The 16753-nt window shown below is 40.1% G+C and overlaps 1 protein-coding gene across 14 annotated transcripts in view; it reads right to left on the bottom strand.

The window, feature by feature from the left end:
- Positions 1-16753, bottom strand: part of Crem (cAMP responsive element modulator) — an 80576-nt gene that overhangs the window by 4837 nt on the left and 58986 nt on the right. For 2 of the 14 annotated variants that reach the window (XM_057787322.1, XM_057787323.1), the window contains 3 exons: positions 15247-15435; positions 4527-4562; positions 1526-1682 (listed from right to left, as the gene is read on the bottom strand). In XM_057787322.1, the coding sequence (XP_057643305.1) occupies positions 1526-1682; positions 4527-4562; positions 15247-15435 (382 nt within the window). Of the gene's footprint in view, positions 1-1525; positions 1683-1875; positions 1932-4526; positions 4563-8596; positions 8791-9377; positions 9449-15246; positions 15436-16753 lie in introns of those variants that run through there. The other 12 variants (XM_057787329.1, XM_057787328.1, XM_057787327.1 and 9 more) reach the window with 8 other exon arrangements.

Below are 16753 nucleotides of genomic sequence, written 5' to 3'. Positions count from 1 at the left end.
TTTTTATCTGTATGGTGTTTTGCCAATATTTGTGTCTGGGCACCACATGCATGCCTGGTGCCCACAGAAGCCAGAAGAGGACAGCAGCTGCCTGAGAAATGGGGCCAGAGGCAGTTGTAACCCACCATGTGAAGCTGGGAATCAAACTAAGGTCCTCAGCAAGAACAGCAAGTGCTCTGAACTGTTGAGCCATCTCTCCAGTCCTTACTTTAAGGTTGTGTGTGTGTGTGTGCATGTGCGCGTGCATGTGTGTGTGTGTGTGTGTGTGTGTGTAAGTATCTATGTGCATGCATGCATGGGTGCCTACAGACGCCAGAAAAGGGGCTGGAATTACAAGGTACTGTGAGCCATCCAATATGGTTGCTGGAAGCAAAACTCAGGTCATGTACAAGAACACTAGATTCTCTCAACTGCTGACTCATCTTTCTAGCACCCTAACTGTCTTTTAAAGGACTGCAGTGAACACAATCACCTAAGTTGGGCCCCTGTTTATAAGACCTTGAGTTTCAGGGATTCAGCTGCCAAATCTGTAGATTAACTAGTTGGTAACATTGGATAGTCAATGAACACAGTCTGCCTATGCCGCAGACAAGCAAAGCAGTTGAATCTATCTTACTGCTTTCTTACAATAAGAATATAATTTAACACTGAAGAACAGGCAATAAAATATACCAGGAAACTCTTAGACAATTCTGTTCATTTTGAAAATCAAACTAAGTTGTATCATTCTCCATAAAAAGAACTAAAAAATGAATATGCAAGTCACATAAATAAAATATTATTTAAGTTTGTTTTATAATATGATATGCTAATGTATGAACAATGACACAGATCCATGGAGCAATAGTAAGTGAGAGAAGCAGTGGTACTCAAGAGGCTGACTTCGGAAGCTGAGGCAGGAGGACAGAGGGAGAAGATTGCAAGCACACCTACTATCACACTAACTACCTATATGGCAGGGGCATAAGTGATTTCTGCTATTTTGTATTTATACTTGACTAGAATTTGTCAAAAGAGCATGTACTACTTCATAATGGAGTAAAAACAATACAAAATGGCTAAAAGGATAAAATATAAAATGCTTTAACACTTAAATTTATTTTCCTAATAAAGAAGCTAAAAATTCAGGGTCAGAGATGTATCTAGATGTTTGCCTAGCATGCCCTAGGTCCTAGATTCTATCCACAATACTGATTTGGGGAAGGGGTGCTAAAATTTAAATTAAAATAAAATTTACAAATTTATTTGTCACAATACTTTTTAGCAAAATATATAAATCAAGCTTTACTTATAACCAAGAATCTAATAATAGTGTATTAAAAAATAACATCTTTTAACAACCCTCACAATATAAAGGAAAGTATCTCCTGCTTATGCAATGACCACGAACTCAGCAGAAGACAAGCCAGCCTCACAGGCAGAGCAAGCACACACAGAAGCCACAGAACACTGAACCTGAGAAACGGCAGCAGATGGTGCTTCCCGCAGTGGCTACTAACGTACTGGCTCTTACCCAGTACTTTACCTGTTTTTCATCAGCCTCAGCTCCCGCTTGCGAGTTGCTTCTTCTGCTAGTTGCTGGGGACTGTGCAGACTTCCTGGTGAGGCAGCCATCACCACTCCTTGTGGCAAAGCAGTAGTAGGAGCCCGGATCTGGTAAGTTGGCATGTCACCTGTGGTAGCTGCAATGAAACAAGGTATTATAAGCTTATATCGCCACTTCACTAGCTAATACTGCATATGAAATTAACCTAGAAATAGTATAGTTTATGGATGTTAGTAGAGATTCTTTGGTAGAAGCAAAAATGATTGTTCTTAGTATTATAGGGGGTCTTAAATATCAAGAAATTATCAAATTGGAACAAAGCTACAAACACTTTAGCTTCTTCTTCACATTTTAAAAAATGTCCTAGCCCATTTTAGCACTTCTTCTCTCAGGTTAAAGCAGATAGGCTTTCCAACTACAGTCCAGTTAGCTGCATCAGCGGTGTGCTGCTAACTCCGAGGAATTACTCTGTGGGGGCAGGAGTGGAGAGCCTTGCTCTGCAGAGTCTAGTGAGTTCCACAGCAGAAACACCTCCACTATGACAAGATCAAAGACGCCAATGTGACCTCACTCAGTGGCAAGTTGGGAAACAACCTGAAGATTACTACAAACAGTGAGCATTTGAGGACTGCCGCTGCCTTTAATGGAACCTATTTTGTGTGTGAATATATATGGACACTGAAAACTGTTCATGATAGCTATTTCACAACCAGCTCACAAAGATCCTGGCATGCCAGGAAAAGGCAGATCCGTATGTCATCACAAATACTCTAAGGAAGACAGAGCCATCCTCTGGATGTTCCAATAGGACTTCCCTGTGCCTACACCTGAAACAGATATTCAAAGCCTTTCAATTACAAAAAATAAAAAAGGGGGAGGATAAAAGACTAAGTCGAGGAAAGGGATCTAACTGGCCATAGATTCGGTTAAAGTTAACAGGAAAAATGGAAGAAAAACAGTAAACTGGCTTTTTGAGGGAAGTCCTAAATTTATTTTCATTACAGTTGCAAACAGTATACACATAGAAATCTCATCGGATGTGCAAGCTTTAAACATTTAAGAAGAAAACAACAGATAAACTAACAGCTTAATTAACATCTTACTCTGCTGATCATCTTGTGAGAGGAGATAAGGGCTGAAACAGGAGGCCACAGCCCTCCCCCTTTTCTTTACCCACATATGAGGAAGGAGGTTACAAGTCAATAAGTGCTGAAACAATGCCCCGCTACAAACTGCCTGGCCTCCTAAAGTCAGCACAATAACCAGTGACGAAGGCACAGCTTACACACTCCTGCACTTGTGTCTTGCTGGCAGCCTGAATGCACACCTGCTTCCAGCCGGCCTTTGAAACTGCTCATAAACAGTGTAAAAACAATACTAGAGATGTGCAGAGGGTGAGGGCTTCCTATTACTGCCAGACCCTAAATAAAGACAGGGAGAGAACGGCAGGAAAGGGAGGAGGGAATAGTTTCACTGTACTTTCAATGTATACATTGGCTATTTTCTGTAATATGTGAAACAGGATTACAAAAGCTGTTAAGGGCATTCTTTTCATTTTTTAAGGGAAGACAGGCAGAGACAGTTCACAGATGCAATGAATATGAGAAACAGTATTTAAAAAACAAACAAAACCCTTTTGTCTGTCTGTAGAAGCCATAGCAGCCCTTGGAGAGCCAGACTTGGGAACATAGGGACAAGGGTAATCCCAAATGAGGCTTTCTTCAAACCTGTTGGGCAACAGCTTAGCTGCTTTGCCTCTGCAAGGGCTGATGTATCGGGTGCTTTGGTGCTGAGAGAGAAGGGGTGCTTGACTTGACTGTGCTCCGGTATTCATTCTATTACTTCTGACACAAGTCCAGGATCACAACTCAATAGTTCAATCAACAAGTAGAAATTAGTGTAAATTAGGAGTTAAAATAGATTCCTGTTTCAACCCAATGACCCAATGATATATTTTCACTAAATAATGGATAAATTCTATATATGCAAATGTAATCTTAGTGATGTACACCAAAATGATGGGGGAAAGAGACTTATTTTGAGGGAATCTAAATGTCAGAATTCTTTGAAACAAGTTACAAGAATGTGTTTATCTTAGCATCGGTGCCTAACACTATAAATTCAGTGGTAATTTCAAAAAACCATCCTACATTCTCTGGTGACATAATTTTATTCATGCACTATTTATAAAGTCCAACTCCTATTCCCATCTAAGTACTAACAGTGTCCAAACTATTTTTGCAAGGGCTTTTTAGGTAAACTCCTTCTATATAACTCAGATTAGCATTAAACTTTCAATTTTCTTGCCTCAGTCTAAGTGTTGGGGGTTATAAGCAGGTGCCACCACACCTGACTTTAGAGTTTCACTTTTATTTTTTGAGAAGCCATAGGTCATGTATAAGGGTCAAAAATCATAATGAAGATAATAAGAAAATATGCTTTGCTGTAATAGTATACTCCAAGTTTATTCTCAGGGAGGCAAGAACTTCCAGACAGGTCAAGAATGGTATCTTTGCACTTTACGCTCTGGAGCCTAGCATAGGACTTGGTATGCAGGGTGCTTAACGGATTTATGTATACCCTACCAAGTCAAGTTTAAACTCCCTGGGATATTGCACAGACATGCTGTCATCTGGAGTATTTAATGAGCTTCTTGCTATGGGTGTGGACATCTTATTGCAGCTGTGTCTTTAATACAAGACACAGTAAATCCCATGAGATGCCACATGCTCATTCAATCTGGCATGTCTTGACAAAAGGCATTGTTCTTTCTTGAGGCCTGTTACATGTACCTAACATAGCAGCTCAGAGGCAGGAGGTTCTGATGTTTCCAATCATCTAACTCCTGGCATGAAAAACATTTCCTGGAGCTGTCAGTTCTGATCACGAACTTCATACCTCGCTTGCCAAGCTCTAACACGGCACAGAAGAAAAAGCACGGGATTTGGGGTCTGGGGTATAGCCCAGCTCTGTCACTTACCAGCCATGTGACTTGGGGCAAGGTCAGTCTCCTCATCTGTAAAACGGGGATACATTATCTCATTTCATACTCACAAGAAACCCCGCAATATATCTCAAAATGTCTAGCTCAGTGCCTGGTACACAGCAGACACTTGATGCACTGGTTCCCTTCCAATCCCTCCCTTCATGTCTGAAAGACAGCGCTCTAAGTTATACTTACACTATGTTTAGCTAAGAAGCTTAGAACACCACCAATAACCCTTCCCTTTAGGCGTTCCCCTTCTAACAAGTCTGTGAACCAAAGCGCATGACTCCTAGTCCTTAGGAAAAACAAGTCAGAGACAGAAACAGAGACATAACAAATATCCCCAAATATCACCTATTCTGATAGCTTCCAAAGATAAGCTATTCATCAACCCCAAAGGACTGTCATTTTATTCAATTTCTTATTTATCGAGGTGCACATTGACTGAATACAAGGGGCTTTGTTGGCTTGCTTTTGTGTTTTCTGCTCCAACTTCCAGAGTACTGGGATCGTGAACATGAACCACCAAACATATCAAAGTCCCTACTTTTATGTCATTTCACTGTGGAAAGCTCAGGAAACAATGGGGGTAACTTAGCAATCATACTTGTAACTGAGGAAAAGTGGCTTTTTTAAAGCTCCAGAAAGCGACTGGCACCTTCCTTGCCCCTTCCCCCAGTTTTCTCCTTCTTAAGAAGCACATCCGTGCCCCTCGTTCCCACACCAGGCCTCTCCATGCCTTGTGTCCTACTCTGCCAGAAAACTTCCTTTCCCGCTGCTCCTTTTTCTGTGGAAAAACAAAATCCTACAAAAAAGTGACTAAGCAAGCAGTGAGCATTTTCAACCATGTTTCAAGTCCTAAAACATAGACCACACAGAATTAAGTCACTAAATGTTTTCAGTTTAAGGCCAGGAAAACAGTTCAGGGTATAAAAGTACTTGTCACATACACCTGACAACCTGAGTTTGATCTCCTGGAACCCAAGACATAAGAAGAGAACCAACTCTTCAAGTCTGTTCTCTGACACCCACATGCAGGCCATGGCATGAGTTGCACATGTGTTCACACACACCCGCGCGCACACACACAAACTAGTAATAAATCAATTTTAAATAAATATTTTCAACTTTTATTTATTTGAGGTATAGTCAACAATTTAAAATTATATATATTCAAGTTGTACAATGATAATTTGATGGATTTATACACAATGTCAAATAATTATCATATTCAACCCAAGTTACACATAAAGAGACTTCTTAGGTTGTTTATTCAGTGAAAGTCAGGAAATTTATGAAAAAGACAGGTAATTATAAAAGCTGAAATTCAAGGTCCTACAGAAAGACAAATAAATACCCTATTGCCTTATCAGAATAATAGCCTGGGGGAACCCATTACTTAAAGTGGTGCTAGCTTCTTTTAGCTGTGTCTAGCATGCTATTATGACCCATGCTACATTAGCTACATTATATATCAGTGTCCGGTGAATCCGAAGGATTGTGAAGACCAGAGCTGCTTCACTGCTGGCCAGCTTTGTAACTCAGAAGAGCACCTGCCGACTCGATCCACATTTCCTCACATCACTACCACCTATGCAGTAGGACACACCCTGTGTGGTGCGTGAGCATAAATGTAAAATGCCTCTCCTTTTCCAGTGTTTAGTATGGCTTCCTCCATGTAAGCCTCCAGTGTTTCAACCTCTATTTCCTGTGTCTACTTTATAATTTGAGTACTTTGATAGCTCCTTCTTTAACTTGTATTTACACTTACTTATAATAAATATCTTACATAGTTTATATATATATTTACAGAAATGCAGAAGTGTTGACATAGTTACTTTATTAGGCAATATATTCAGATGGGTAAATAAGACAGGGAGAAAGTAAAATAACTATCCTAAACATTGTATTAAAATGTATTACCAAGTGGAGACAGCGCAATAACTGTTGTATGAGCTTTAAAGCCTTAGTGAACACAGGCAGGTTATTCTTCTATCTACTTCCAATACAAGTATAAACTGCTTTAATACCAACTTGTAAAGTTAAACTCTAATCAAAACTATCCCCTTATGTCAAATTTTCTTAACAGAAACTGCAAAAGTGGTATGTATTCCCTGTTTTCCTACATCAAATATTAACACAGTATTTCCCAAATCTGAATAGTCGAAAAGTTTGTTTAACAATTCTGAAACCGCTCTTGAATATAACATTGGAATCCAGGGTCTAAGACAGGAAATTAAGCTTCTAACATAATCAATTATGAATAAAACAAAAAAAGACAAAACAAATTTAAATTACAGACAACAAAATCAACAATATCATTCTTTTTGTTTTTTGTTTGTTTTTGTTTTTCTGACACAGGGTTTCTCTGTGTAACAACTCCGACTGTACTGGAACTCTCTCTGTAGATCAGGCTAGCCTTGAACTCGCAGAGATCCACCCGCCTCTGCAGATTTCAAGTGCTGGGATTAAAGCCAGGTGCCAGCACCACCCAGCAACAATATGATTTGTATGTTGGATTCCATGATCCTATTAGAGATGCTGCAAATGTATTCTCTGGGACAGTCATTAACATAAGAAGCCTGATGTAGGTCTGAATCTCAGGCATACACTATAAACCAGGGGTCATAAAATCAAATCCATGGAACAAGATAACATTTAAAGCAAAAATAAATAGATAAATTAGAAGAAATCTGTGCCTTTGTTTACTGTTGGGTAGGAAACCTGTTTTATATAAATCCAGAGGAAGAAAACATGCCACATGTCATGATACAAAACGCTGATTGTGGGCAAAGATTTTCAAGACACTGATCTAAAAATGTCCTTGCCTTGACAACCCAGACTAGCCCATAGTCAAGAATCCAGAGGCCTAGTGTAGCCTCTGTTACGCTGCTAAAAATGTTCCTAAGTCATGTGCAGTTCTCACTCATTAATAATAAAGGATGGAAATTTCATTTATTTCTTTCAATATGGCACTTTTTAAAATGTCACTATTCCTGTGAGAAGTGACAAATTCATGAAAATAATCATTTCCAAACTAAAGTCAGGTCTGTGAAAATGATCTATATTGCTCAACATTTGTAAGTTTCAGTATCTTGAAATTTTTTAATTTGAAGCTGTGGCTTTAGTACTGGTAAAACAAACTAAAAGAATAAAATGCTTCAAAGATATGTTCATCCTATTAACAAAAATGTATATAAATATGTAATCACAAGCAATGGCATTGCTTAATTATTCACTTTAAATATACCCAGTATTTCAGTAAGTTTTTGCATTACTATATTCCCTCCTGCTCTGACAAGTCAAGTGGTGAATAGAAATTTAAAGTTTAGTCAAAAGAAAGAAATCAATCAATAATTTTTCTAAAATAAACCAATGCACAAAAAAATGTCTTTGGTTTTAAGATTGATGCTGTATAATGTCTGGTATCTCATCAATCACTCCAAAGCTTCTGCAATCTACAGCACGTCTATAGATTTCACAAGAAGTACTGTCTAACAAAACAACAGCTCTTTAAAGAGCATCTTATAAACAATTCAGTGCAAGTTGTTCTTGGTCAAGGCAAAAGTCTTTCAATTCAGGATGAGGGCCGAGACCCATTGACTCTAAACAAGCTAAATTGTGAGGAGGCCACATAATCCTTTTCATTCTCAAACTGCAAATTCAAAACTAGGTTACAAATAAATCCAACTGAATAAACAATGTTGCAACCATACAAAGGTCACTGGTAACTCAAGTCTTTCAAAATCACTTATCTCTAAGTAAGGAAAGCAAAACCAAGTGAACAGATTACAAAGCGTAAATAGAAGAGGCTGAGAAAACAGTAAAAGACAAGCACGTCCCCCACTAGACACTAGAGGGCACTCTGAATCCCAAGTTCCTATAGATCTAGCAAGCACCAAAATCTCGGCCTAAATATAGCCCACTTGTCACCAGGCAGGTGCAGGGACAGCCTCTCAGAAGGCACGACTTTACAACTTAACTTGTCAGCCAACCCTTGAGCTGCGCTCATGCAAGCATTACAAATGTCCTAATGTGTTCCCCATCTTCAAGCAGATACTTACCACAAGAAAAATGCTAAAGTCAGACTTAGGAGAAAAGCTCTTCGGTCTGAGGACGTTCCCGCAGCCAGAGGCGGTGGTGAACTAGTTAACAAACTTGCGATCAGTCCGCAGCGCTTGACAAAGCAGAAAGGAACTGACTAAATCACAACATGACTCGGAGCTGACGTCAATGTGCAGCTCACATGGAGTTTAACTTTTCCACTTCCCCGCTGAAACACGATTCCAGGAAATGTAATGACGTCAGCCCTTTGAACTCAATTAGCTGAAGAGCGGACCATTTTTTTTAAAGGCAGGAGGAAAAAAATAGCAGGCTGGAAAATGTCCATTCAGAGCACGCTGCTTTCTCCTAGCCGATGTAGAGCTAGCTAGTACCTAGTATCTCAAATGTTTACAACATGGACATCGGATATTTTAAAGTGGTAAGATTGAATTTGCAACAGGTTGCAGATAAAACATTAGTTTATTTCAGTGAGGCAGAACGGCTAGGGTAATGTGCGAAGGGGAAGAGAAAAGCAGGGCGAGAGGGACTTAGCCGCTTTCATCAACCAAGCAGTAAAAGCCCTGAGCAAAGAAACAATCGCAGTATAAAGAATCACACTCTGATGGCTTAACGAATCAGGCTGAACGTGCAGACGTACACTGAAAGAAACCTCACATGCATAAGCAACTAAGAAACCACACTTTCTAAAACACCTCCAAGTTCCTAAAAACTCCTAAACGCTATATTATAAGAAGGGGGAAAACCTGCAGAATTAATGGAAACCCTCCTTTAAGTTCTTACCAGTTTCATCTCCAGTTACAGCCATGTTGGGTTTTTGCATACAGAGTGGTCTTGTTAGCCGTAGCACAGTTCAAAATAAAGTGTTCCAAACTAGCAGGCATGTGTAAGATAAGTAGGAGTACTGACATCACAATGACATCACCAGCCTATCACTGCCATCAATTTGCTTTGTCACACAGCAGCTCACTGAAACCAAAGCCCTGTAAAAATTCTTCCTGTAATAAACCATCCGAAAGCTCTTGTTTCTCGTTTTTTACATAAAAATCTTTTCAGATGGGCTCTGGCAAAAATAAAATGGGTTGTAGCTCATGGAGCTGCTGACACAGGAAGAAATGAGCCCCATCTGTTTCTCAGAACTCAAAGAAGAAATCATTTCTGGGACTAAACAAAACAAAACAAAAACAACAACAAAACAACAACAACAAACCTGTGAGTCAATATAAAAAAACCTGTGCTTCACAGACACTTCTAACGTTCCCAAGCTGGAAGTCTCCTTCACTCAGTTCCACTTCTGCTGGTCACCACACCATGAAATTCAGCTATTCCCAGAGGGACCTGGGCTGTGCTCATTTCCCCTCGAGTGTGTAAAGGCTGATAGCTGAGAAGTTCGCTATGCCAGCACAACAAGTGGGGTGCATCATCTTCCTTAACTGCCAGATTCATGTGAGCTTGCTGATACTTGCTCTTTCTGACGCATAAAAAATTTTGTGATTCAGTTTAATACCTTGAAGTTTTGTGATTTTTAAAATTCATAACTAAAATTATCACTCATAATTTTTAAATTTTGTTTGGATCACTTGTGAGACTTCAATAGATAAAAAGCTGGACCATTATTGAAACTTTAACAATACCAAGGTCAGACACAAAGCTGGCACATATTCTAAGGTATACCATGCCTACATTCTGAAATACTTTTTCATCTTTACTGAAAGCAAAGCAAGCAAACAAAATAAAAATATGACATGTTGTTTCACAAGACCTTCTTTGTGTTATCCAGTGGGTTATAAAAATCCATCCTCCTGAGGCTAAAGAAGATGGCTCAGCAGTTAAGAGTACTGGTAGTACTTGCAGAGAACCCAGGTTCAATTCCCAACATCCACATGGCATCTCACAATTGTCTGTTCTCCAGCTCCAGGGGATCTGACACCCTCATACAGACATACTACAGGCAAAACACCAATGCAAATAAAAATAAATGAATCTTTAAAAACTTTTAAAAATATAAAGTAAAATAAACCTTTGGGGGAAAATCATTTCTGTATGATTAAAGTTCACCCGGACTTTCTATTAATGATGTGTATGTATGTCATAAATGGTCAATAATTTCTTTCCTTTGAGACAGGGTATCACTGTGTATCCCTGGCTAGCCTGGAACTCAGAGATCCACCAGCCTCTGCTCCTATGTGCTGGATTAAAGGTGTGTACCACCACATCTGATGTAATAATTTCTTTTGAATGCTGTATTTTTACTTTGTTCAATTAAGCTCACTGCACCAAAGTCAAGGACTTTATGTTTATGTGTATATGAGCGGACCTGGGGCTCGGATCATCCATATTTCTAATGATTTTCTAGAGCTCTTGCAATGAGATTGGAATTGTGACTGATGATTAAAGAAGATGGCCTGGAGAATCAGCACAAACGCCAGTCTCAACAGGGCTTCACCATCCAGGTACACCTAAGGCTCTGGGGTTTAAAATAATATTAATAATTCTTAATTCAATTTCAGAGTTCACATTTATTTTTATCTCAATATTTCCTTAAACTTTCACATTGACAGTCAATAAATATTACTGGAAAAATTGGGAGACTAGCCCATGATATAACTCACTTGGTAAAGGCTTGTGCTACCAAGGCTGACAACCAGAGTTTAATCACCAGGACCTACCTGGTGGAAGGGGAGAACCAATTCCTGCAAGCTGTCCTCTGACATGTATGTGGTGCCCCCACACACACACAAAAATAGTCATTTTTAAGGAGGGGAGATGGGTCATTTCTAAGTTGATTATTGCTATTAATAAAGTTTTAATATAGCCCCTACACTAAACTATTGAACAGACTATATAACAACATTTTTAGAGACAGAGACCTTTATTTTCTTTTTTTTTCTCCTTTTTTGACCAGGGCCTCCCTTTGTGGTCTTCAGATAGATAATCCCAAATGCTGGGATTACAGGCATGAGCCACCCAGCACTGCTATTTGGAAAATGTACACATTTATCACATGACAGAGATCTTGCTCATAGATACGAAAGGCTGTAACATAAACAGAACTTACCATTGAGGCAGGACACAGTGCAGGTCATCCATTGCCTAAGAGGTGCAACAGGAACTGTGGGGTTGCCTAGGCCAGACTAGCAAAGTCAGGGAAGTCTTCCTGAACCCTGAGTAACATACAGAAGCTAAGGGACAGGTCCTGTCAGGACAAGAAGATATGAAGGCTGTAGAGAGGAAAAAGGCCTGTCAGAGGAAATGAAAGAAACAGGATTACATGTCAACAGAGGGGATGAAGGGAAGGCCTGTGAAGGAGCAAGGCCTATGTAAGAGGAAGTAGTAGGCTACACTATGGAGTCTGACTTTGTCTAGCACGTAACAAGTGTTCACTGATATTCTGAGTGTAGTCTGGCACCATCCTACAAGGCAATGAGAGTGCAATCCCTCATTCCTATGTTAAGATTCTACCCATGATGCAAGAGTACTGGGAATAGTTCTACTCTCAAAACATCCCTTCCCTTCCTCTAGGAGGAAGATGAGGCCCAGAAGACTCACAAGTAAAGAAAAGTCTCCCGAAAGCTCCAGAAACTGCAAGATAGATGGCTCTATAAAGCAGTATTGGTTGCTGGCAGAGGAGACTCCCTCCACAGCTCTGCTGTGAATGGGTAAGGAGCACGAGGTCATCGCCTATGTCGGGACCAGCGTTTCTGCGGTGCAGCGGAGAGCCCCTGGTCTTTTCCACCATGTAAGGAGACAGATGACATCTGTGTGTGAATCAGGAAGCAGGTACTCCAGAGACACTTATTCTTAGGCTTCCCAGTCCCCAGAACCATAAAAATAGAAATGTGAGTTATGAAAGCATTCCAGTCCATGGTATTTTATCTCAATTGGAACAGATTAAGGGAATGTTTAGGGGGAATTTGGGGGCAGAGCATTTTAACCTACAGAAGCAGAAGAGTATGCTATAAAAGCAGACATGGAGATGACATCTCACTTTTTAAAAAAAGTATTAATGGCTCCCAGTATCATTAGAAGGTGATGACAAGGATCTGAATTCCCCTATAATGAGCCAGGAAAAGAGCCTCTGCCCCAGGCATATTGAAAAGTAGTCCTAAAGCTATCGGCCCCAAGAAGGCTCTGTTGTGGTAATCCAGACCACAGGGACAGCAGCCTGAAGAGGATGGCGACAGTAGCAGGTGGAAGAGATGAAAACCTTTCGACTTAGCTACAGGAAGACTCTGTAAAGGAGCTTTGAGTAGAGAGGGGCAGGAAGAGTGAGGAGCACCTCCTGGGTAGAGAGGGGCAGGAAGAGTGAGGAGCACCTCCTGGGTAGAGAGGGGCAGGAAGAGTGAGGAGCACCTCCTGGGTAGAGAGGGGCAGGAAGAGTGAGGAGCACCTCCTGGGTAGAGAGGGGCAGGAAGAGTGAGGAGCACCTCCTGGATTTCTAGCTCGAATAGAAACAGAGGAAGCCAGAGGAGAGGCTGGAAAGTTGCTTAGTCAGCAAAGTGCTTCCCACACAGGCTGTGGTCCCCACTGCTCACACAGAAGCCAGGCCGGGTACATGCCTGCAATCCCAGTGGTCAGGAGGCAGAAACCTACCCAGACACAGACGTGTATACATGTATGCCCCCACACGAAAGGTAAAAAATAAAATAGGTTTGAAACTTGTGGAAGAAAATGATTTTTAACCCCCAAAGCATAAAACTAACATGTATATTATGTAAAGTATGAAAAAGTCTCAAAACATTTTATAGTGTCAATTTTGCATATTTTTCCATGTAAAAAAGGTGACATGAGAATGAAGGACTATTCTTTATTCGTTTAGACAAACAAGGTTCAGGAGCATAGGAAAATTTTAATGAATGGTAAGAAAAACATTAGTACGTAAATACTGTTTTTACCCATAAAATACCACTTTTATTCTTCTAGGGGGATGATCTTTGTTTTGTGGTTTGGTTTGGAGAGGGTGCAGGGTGTCATGATAGAACCCTGGCTGATTGGGAACTCATGTGTAGTCTAAGTGAGCTTAAAACTCAGAGTAGCCCGGGTGACATAGCATACCTTTAATCCCAGGAGGTAGAGGCAGGCGGATTTCTGTGAATTCGAGGTACAGAGCTAGTTCCAGAACAGCCAGGGCTGTTACACAGAGAAACCCTGTCTCGAAAAACAAAAAAACAAAACAAACAAAAAACTCAAGAGTAAGACTCTTGCCTTCGCCTCCCCCTCCCAGGTACTGGGATTACCACCATGCACAGTCCCACCCAGCTTCAGTCTTTCCTCTTTTAAGGATAGGCTCATTTGTTGGTTTGCATGTGTTTCTGTGACTTCGTTGAGAATATGTGCGTGTGGCCAAGAAGACAGCCAGCTGAACTCCTCTGACTGCAGATCTCTGTGAGCCTGGGGTTCCTGTTTTCCCAGGTAGACTGGAAGTCAGAACACCACAGAAACCCTGTCTCCACCATCTCTGGAGCTATGGCTACAGGCATATGCGTCACAGCTGACTTATTCTGTGAGTGCTGGATCTAAACTGCAGTCCTCACGACTGTGCAGCAAGCACTCCTAACCATGGAGCCATCTCTCCAGCCTTTCAGACTCCATACACTTTTATTATACCCCGCATTCATTCTCCAAATACATAAGAGTAAAGGAGCTCATCAATCAGCCATAGTGCCACATGCCTGTAATCTCAGCACTCAGGAAGCTGAAGCAGGGGAACATCTTCAAGTTCTAGGTCAGCTGGACCGTATTTCCAAGACACTCAAAAGAACAGATATCACTTTCCTTATAGTGTGCTGCATTCTAAACAAACCGACCCACCAAAAGACAAGAATAAAAACACAATTTTTAAGTTGTATTAAATACATGCTTTATAGTTATAAGCACAGTTGAATGAAATTAAAATAATGTATAACGCAGTTTTAACTCAACTCACAGGCAATGCTAAAGGCTATGGCTGCATCCTATTTGACTTCCCTACAGGCTTTGTTCAAAGACCTAGAATGAGGACCTTAAATACTAAGAAGAGTCTAAAAGATATGAACATCTGCACTTGTTTTTAAATGAGTTACATAAAAATTAATCTTGGAAAAATAAGGGAGGAAAAAAGAACAAGTTTAAGATATCACTGGCTATAAACTCAAATATCCACACAAAAATTAATAGAAACATATTGGAGGTCAGTGAGATGGCTCAGTCAGTAAAGGATTTTTCTGCACGAACCTGGTATTCTGAGCCTGATCTCCAGAACCCACATAAGCTGTGAGAAGAAGTCACTGACTCCACAAAGCTGTCCTCTGCCCTCCACACATAAGCAATGGCATGAATACTGCGCACACATACACACACAGGCACAGCAAAATTAAAAAATAACAACACACTAGGTACAGCATGTGGCACTACATGAAAGATATTTACTTAGTTTAAAAACGCATTGCTTCCATCTCGCCTCATTTATCATGCTGCTCTGAAATTACCCTCTCTTCAGAGTCAGTGAAAACCATACTTTAATTCTCTTTAGTATAAATATTTCTTTGAACTTGTGTGTCTCCCATCCCTCCTAAAAATTACCCACTTATTTCACAACACTGCACACAGACACTACAAGGCGAGAGACAGCAACCCACCGGTATTCTATATGTATTATATTAATAAAATATACCTTGAACAACAACCTGGCTGCCTGGGACAAAGAACTGCTGTGTGCCATCGGCTGATTGTGCTGCATACTGTACAATTGTAGCACCTGGCGGAGGAGCTCCTGAATTTGTCATTGTTAATGCCTGGAGTCCCTGAACACCATCAGTTCCTGGGTTAGAAATCTGGATTGTTCCACCTTGGGCTATAGCAACTTAATAGAAAGAAAGAAGAAATATTAGAGAATTCTGAGTTATTGGAATCCCATATTGGGAGAATATATTCTACATACTACCACTACTTCCATTGTTACTTTCCTAAGTGGGACTAGTAAGGAATATTAGCTTCTTCATCATGGGGAGAACTTTATAAAAGATCATGAACACAAAATATTTTATTTTGGTTTTGCTGTTGACTGTATTTTCTATTTAGGTCTTTTTATTATTCCTAGAGTCCACAAAGTTTTCTTCTAGGTATCTATCCCACTCAATTATGTTTTAATGTGTGTGGATGCACTGCCTACATGGATGTTTTGTATGTATGCCTTAATGTGTGTGGATGCACTGCCTTCATGGATGTTTTGTATGTATGCCTTAATGTGTGTGGATACACTGCCTACATGGATGTTTTGTATGTATGTTTTAATGTGTGTGGATGCACTGCCTACATGGATGTTTTGCACCACATGCACCGCTGGTGTTTGTGAGGTCAGAAGGGGGCATTAGAGCCCCTGGAACTGGAGTTACATAATTGTGAGATGCCATGCAGGTGCTGGGAATCTAATGCCAGCCTCCAGAAGAACAGTTCATGCAAACGCAAAATCCAGCTTCCAAGTATTACAAATTCTTTCATATTTTAGTTATAAACAACATTCTGAGAATTTGGAAGTGGTCAGTAACATTTCCATCGGGCACTGCAATTATATTAAGTCTGTACTTTACATCACCTAACTACATTTCTGATCTATTGTTAGATGAAAGGCAGTTTTAAGAGTTGAGATGTCTGAGGCTCAGTGCGGAGTACGTGCTCAGATCAGGAACCGGGCGCAGGATCCAATCTCAAGCTCTCACAGAAACGGAGGGTGGGAGGGTCGGAGGGAATAACTCTCAGTCAAAGTTTCACTTAATGAAGGTCTCAGACTCCAATCACAGAAATTGAATTTTCTCTTTTTCTTAATATTTCAACAATACAATATCATGGTTTTGGAGCAGTTATTAGAATCCTGAAGTAAGTACCGAATTACTTTTGTTTTTTTCCCCTTACTTTCTTCCTTTTTAGTATTTTTTAAAGTAATTTTTCTTGTAAATTTTGTTTTCATAATATGAACAGATTATAATATTAAGGGTCTGTTTGTCGTTTTATTTTCTGGTAAAACCAAAATATAATTAAAATTGAAATACATAATTTTATAAATAAAACTGAAAACACTACACCCACACCCACAGCACACAAACTGCCACGGCAGAAACATTTCCAGCGATAAATCTCTTTCATTAGTCATTCATATTTTATACCAACAGGGCTGCTGACTT

Source organism: Chionomys nivalis, chromosome 13 (genome assembly GCF_950005125.1).
Source record: "Chionomys nivalis chromosome 13, mChiNiv1.1, whole genome shotgun sequence".
Taxonomy (NCBI): domain Eukaryota; kingdom Metazoa; phylum Chordata; class Mammalia; order Rodentia; family Cricetidae; genus Chionomys; species Chionomys nivalis.
Note: the sequence above shows the minus strand (reverse complement) of the source record. Positions and strands in the feature narration are given on the sequence as shown.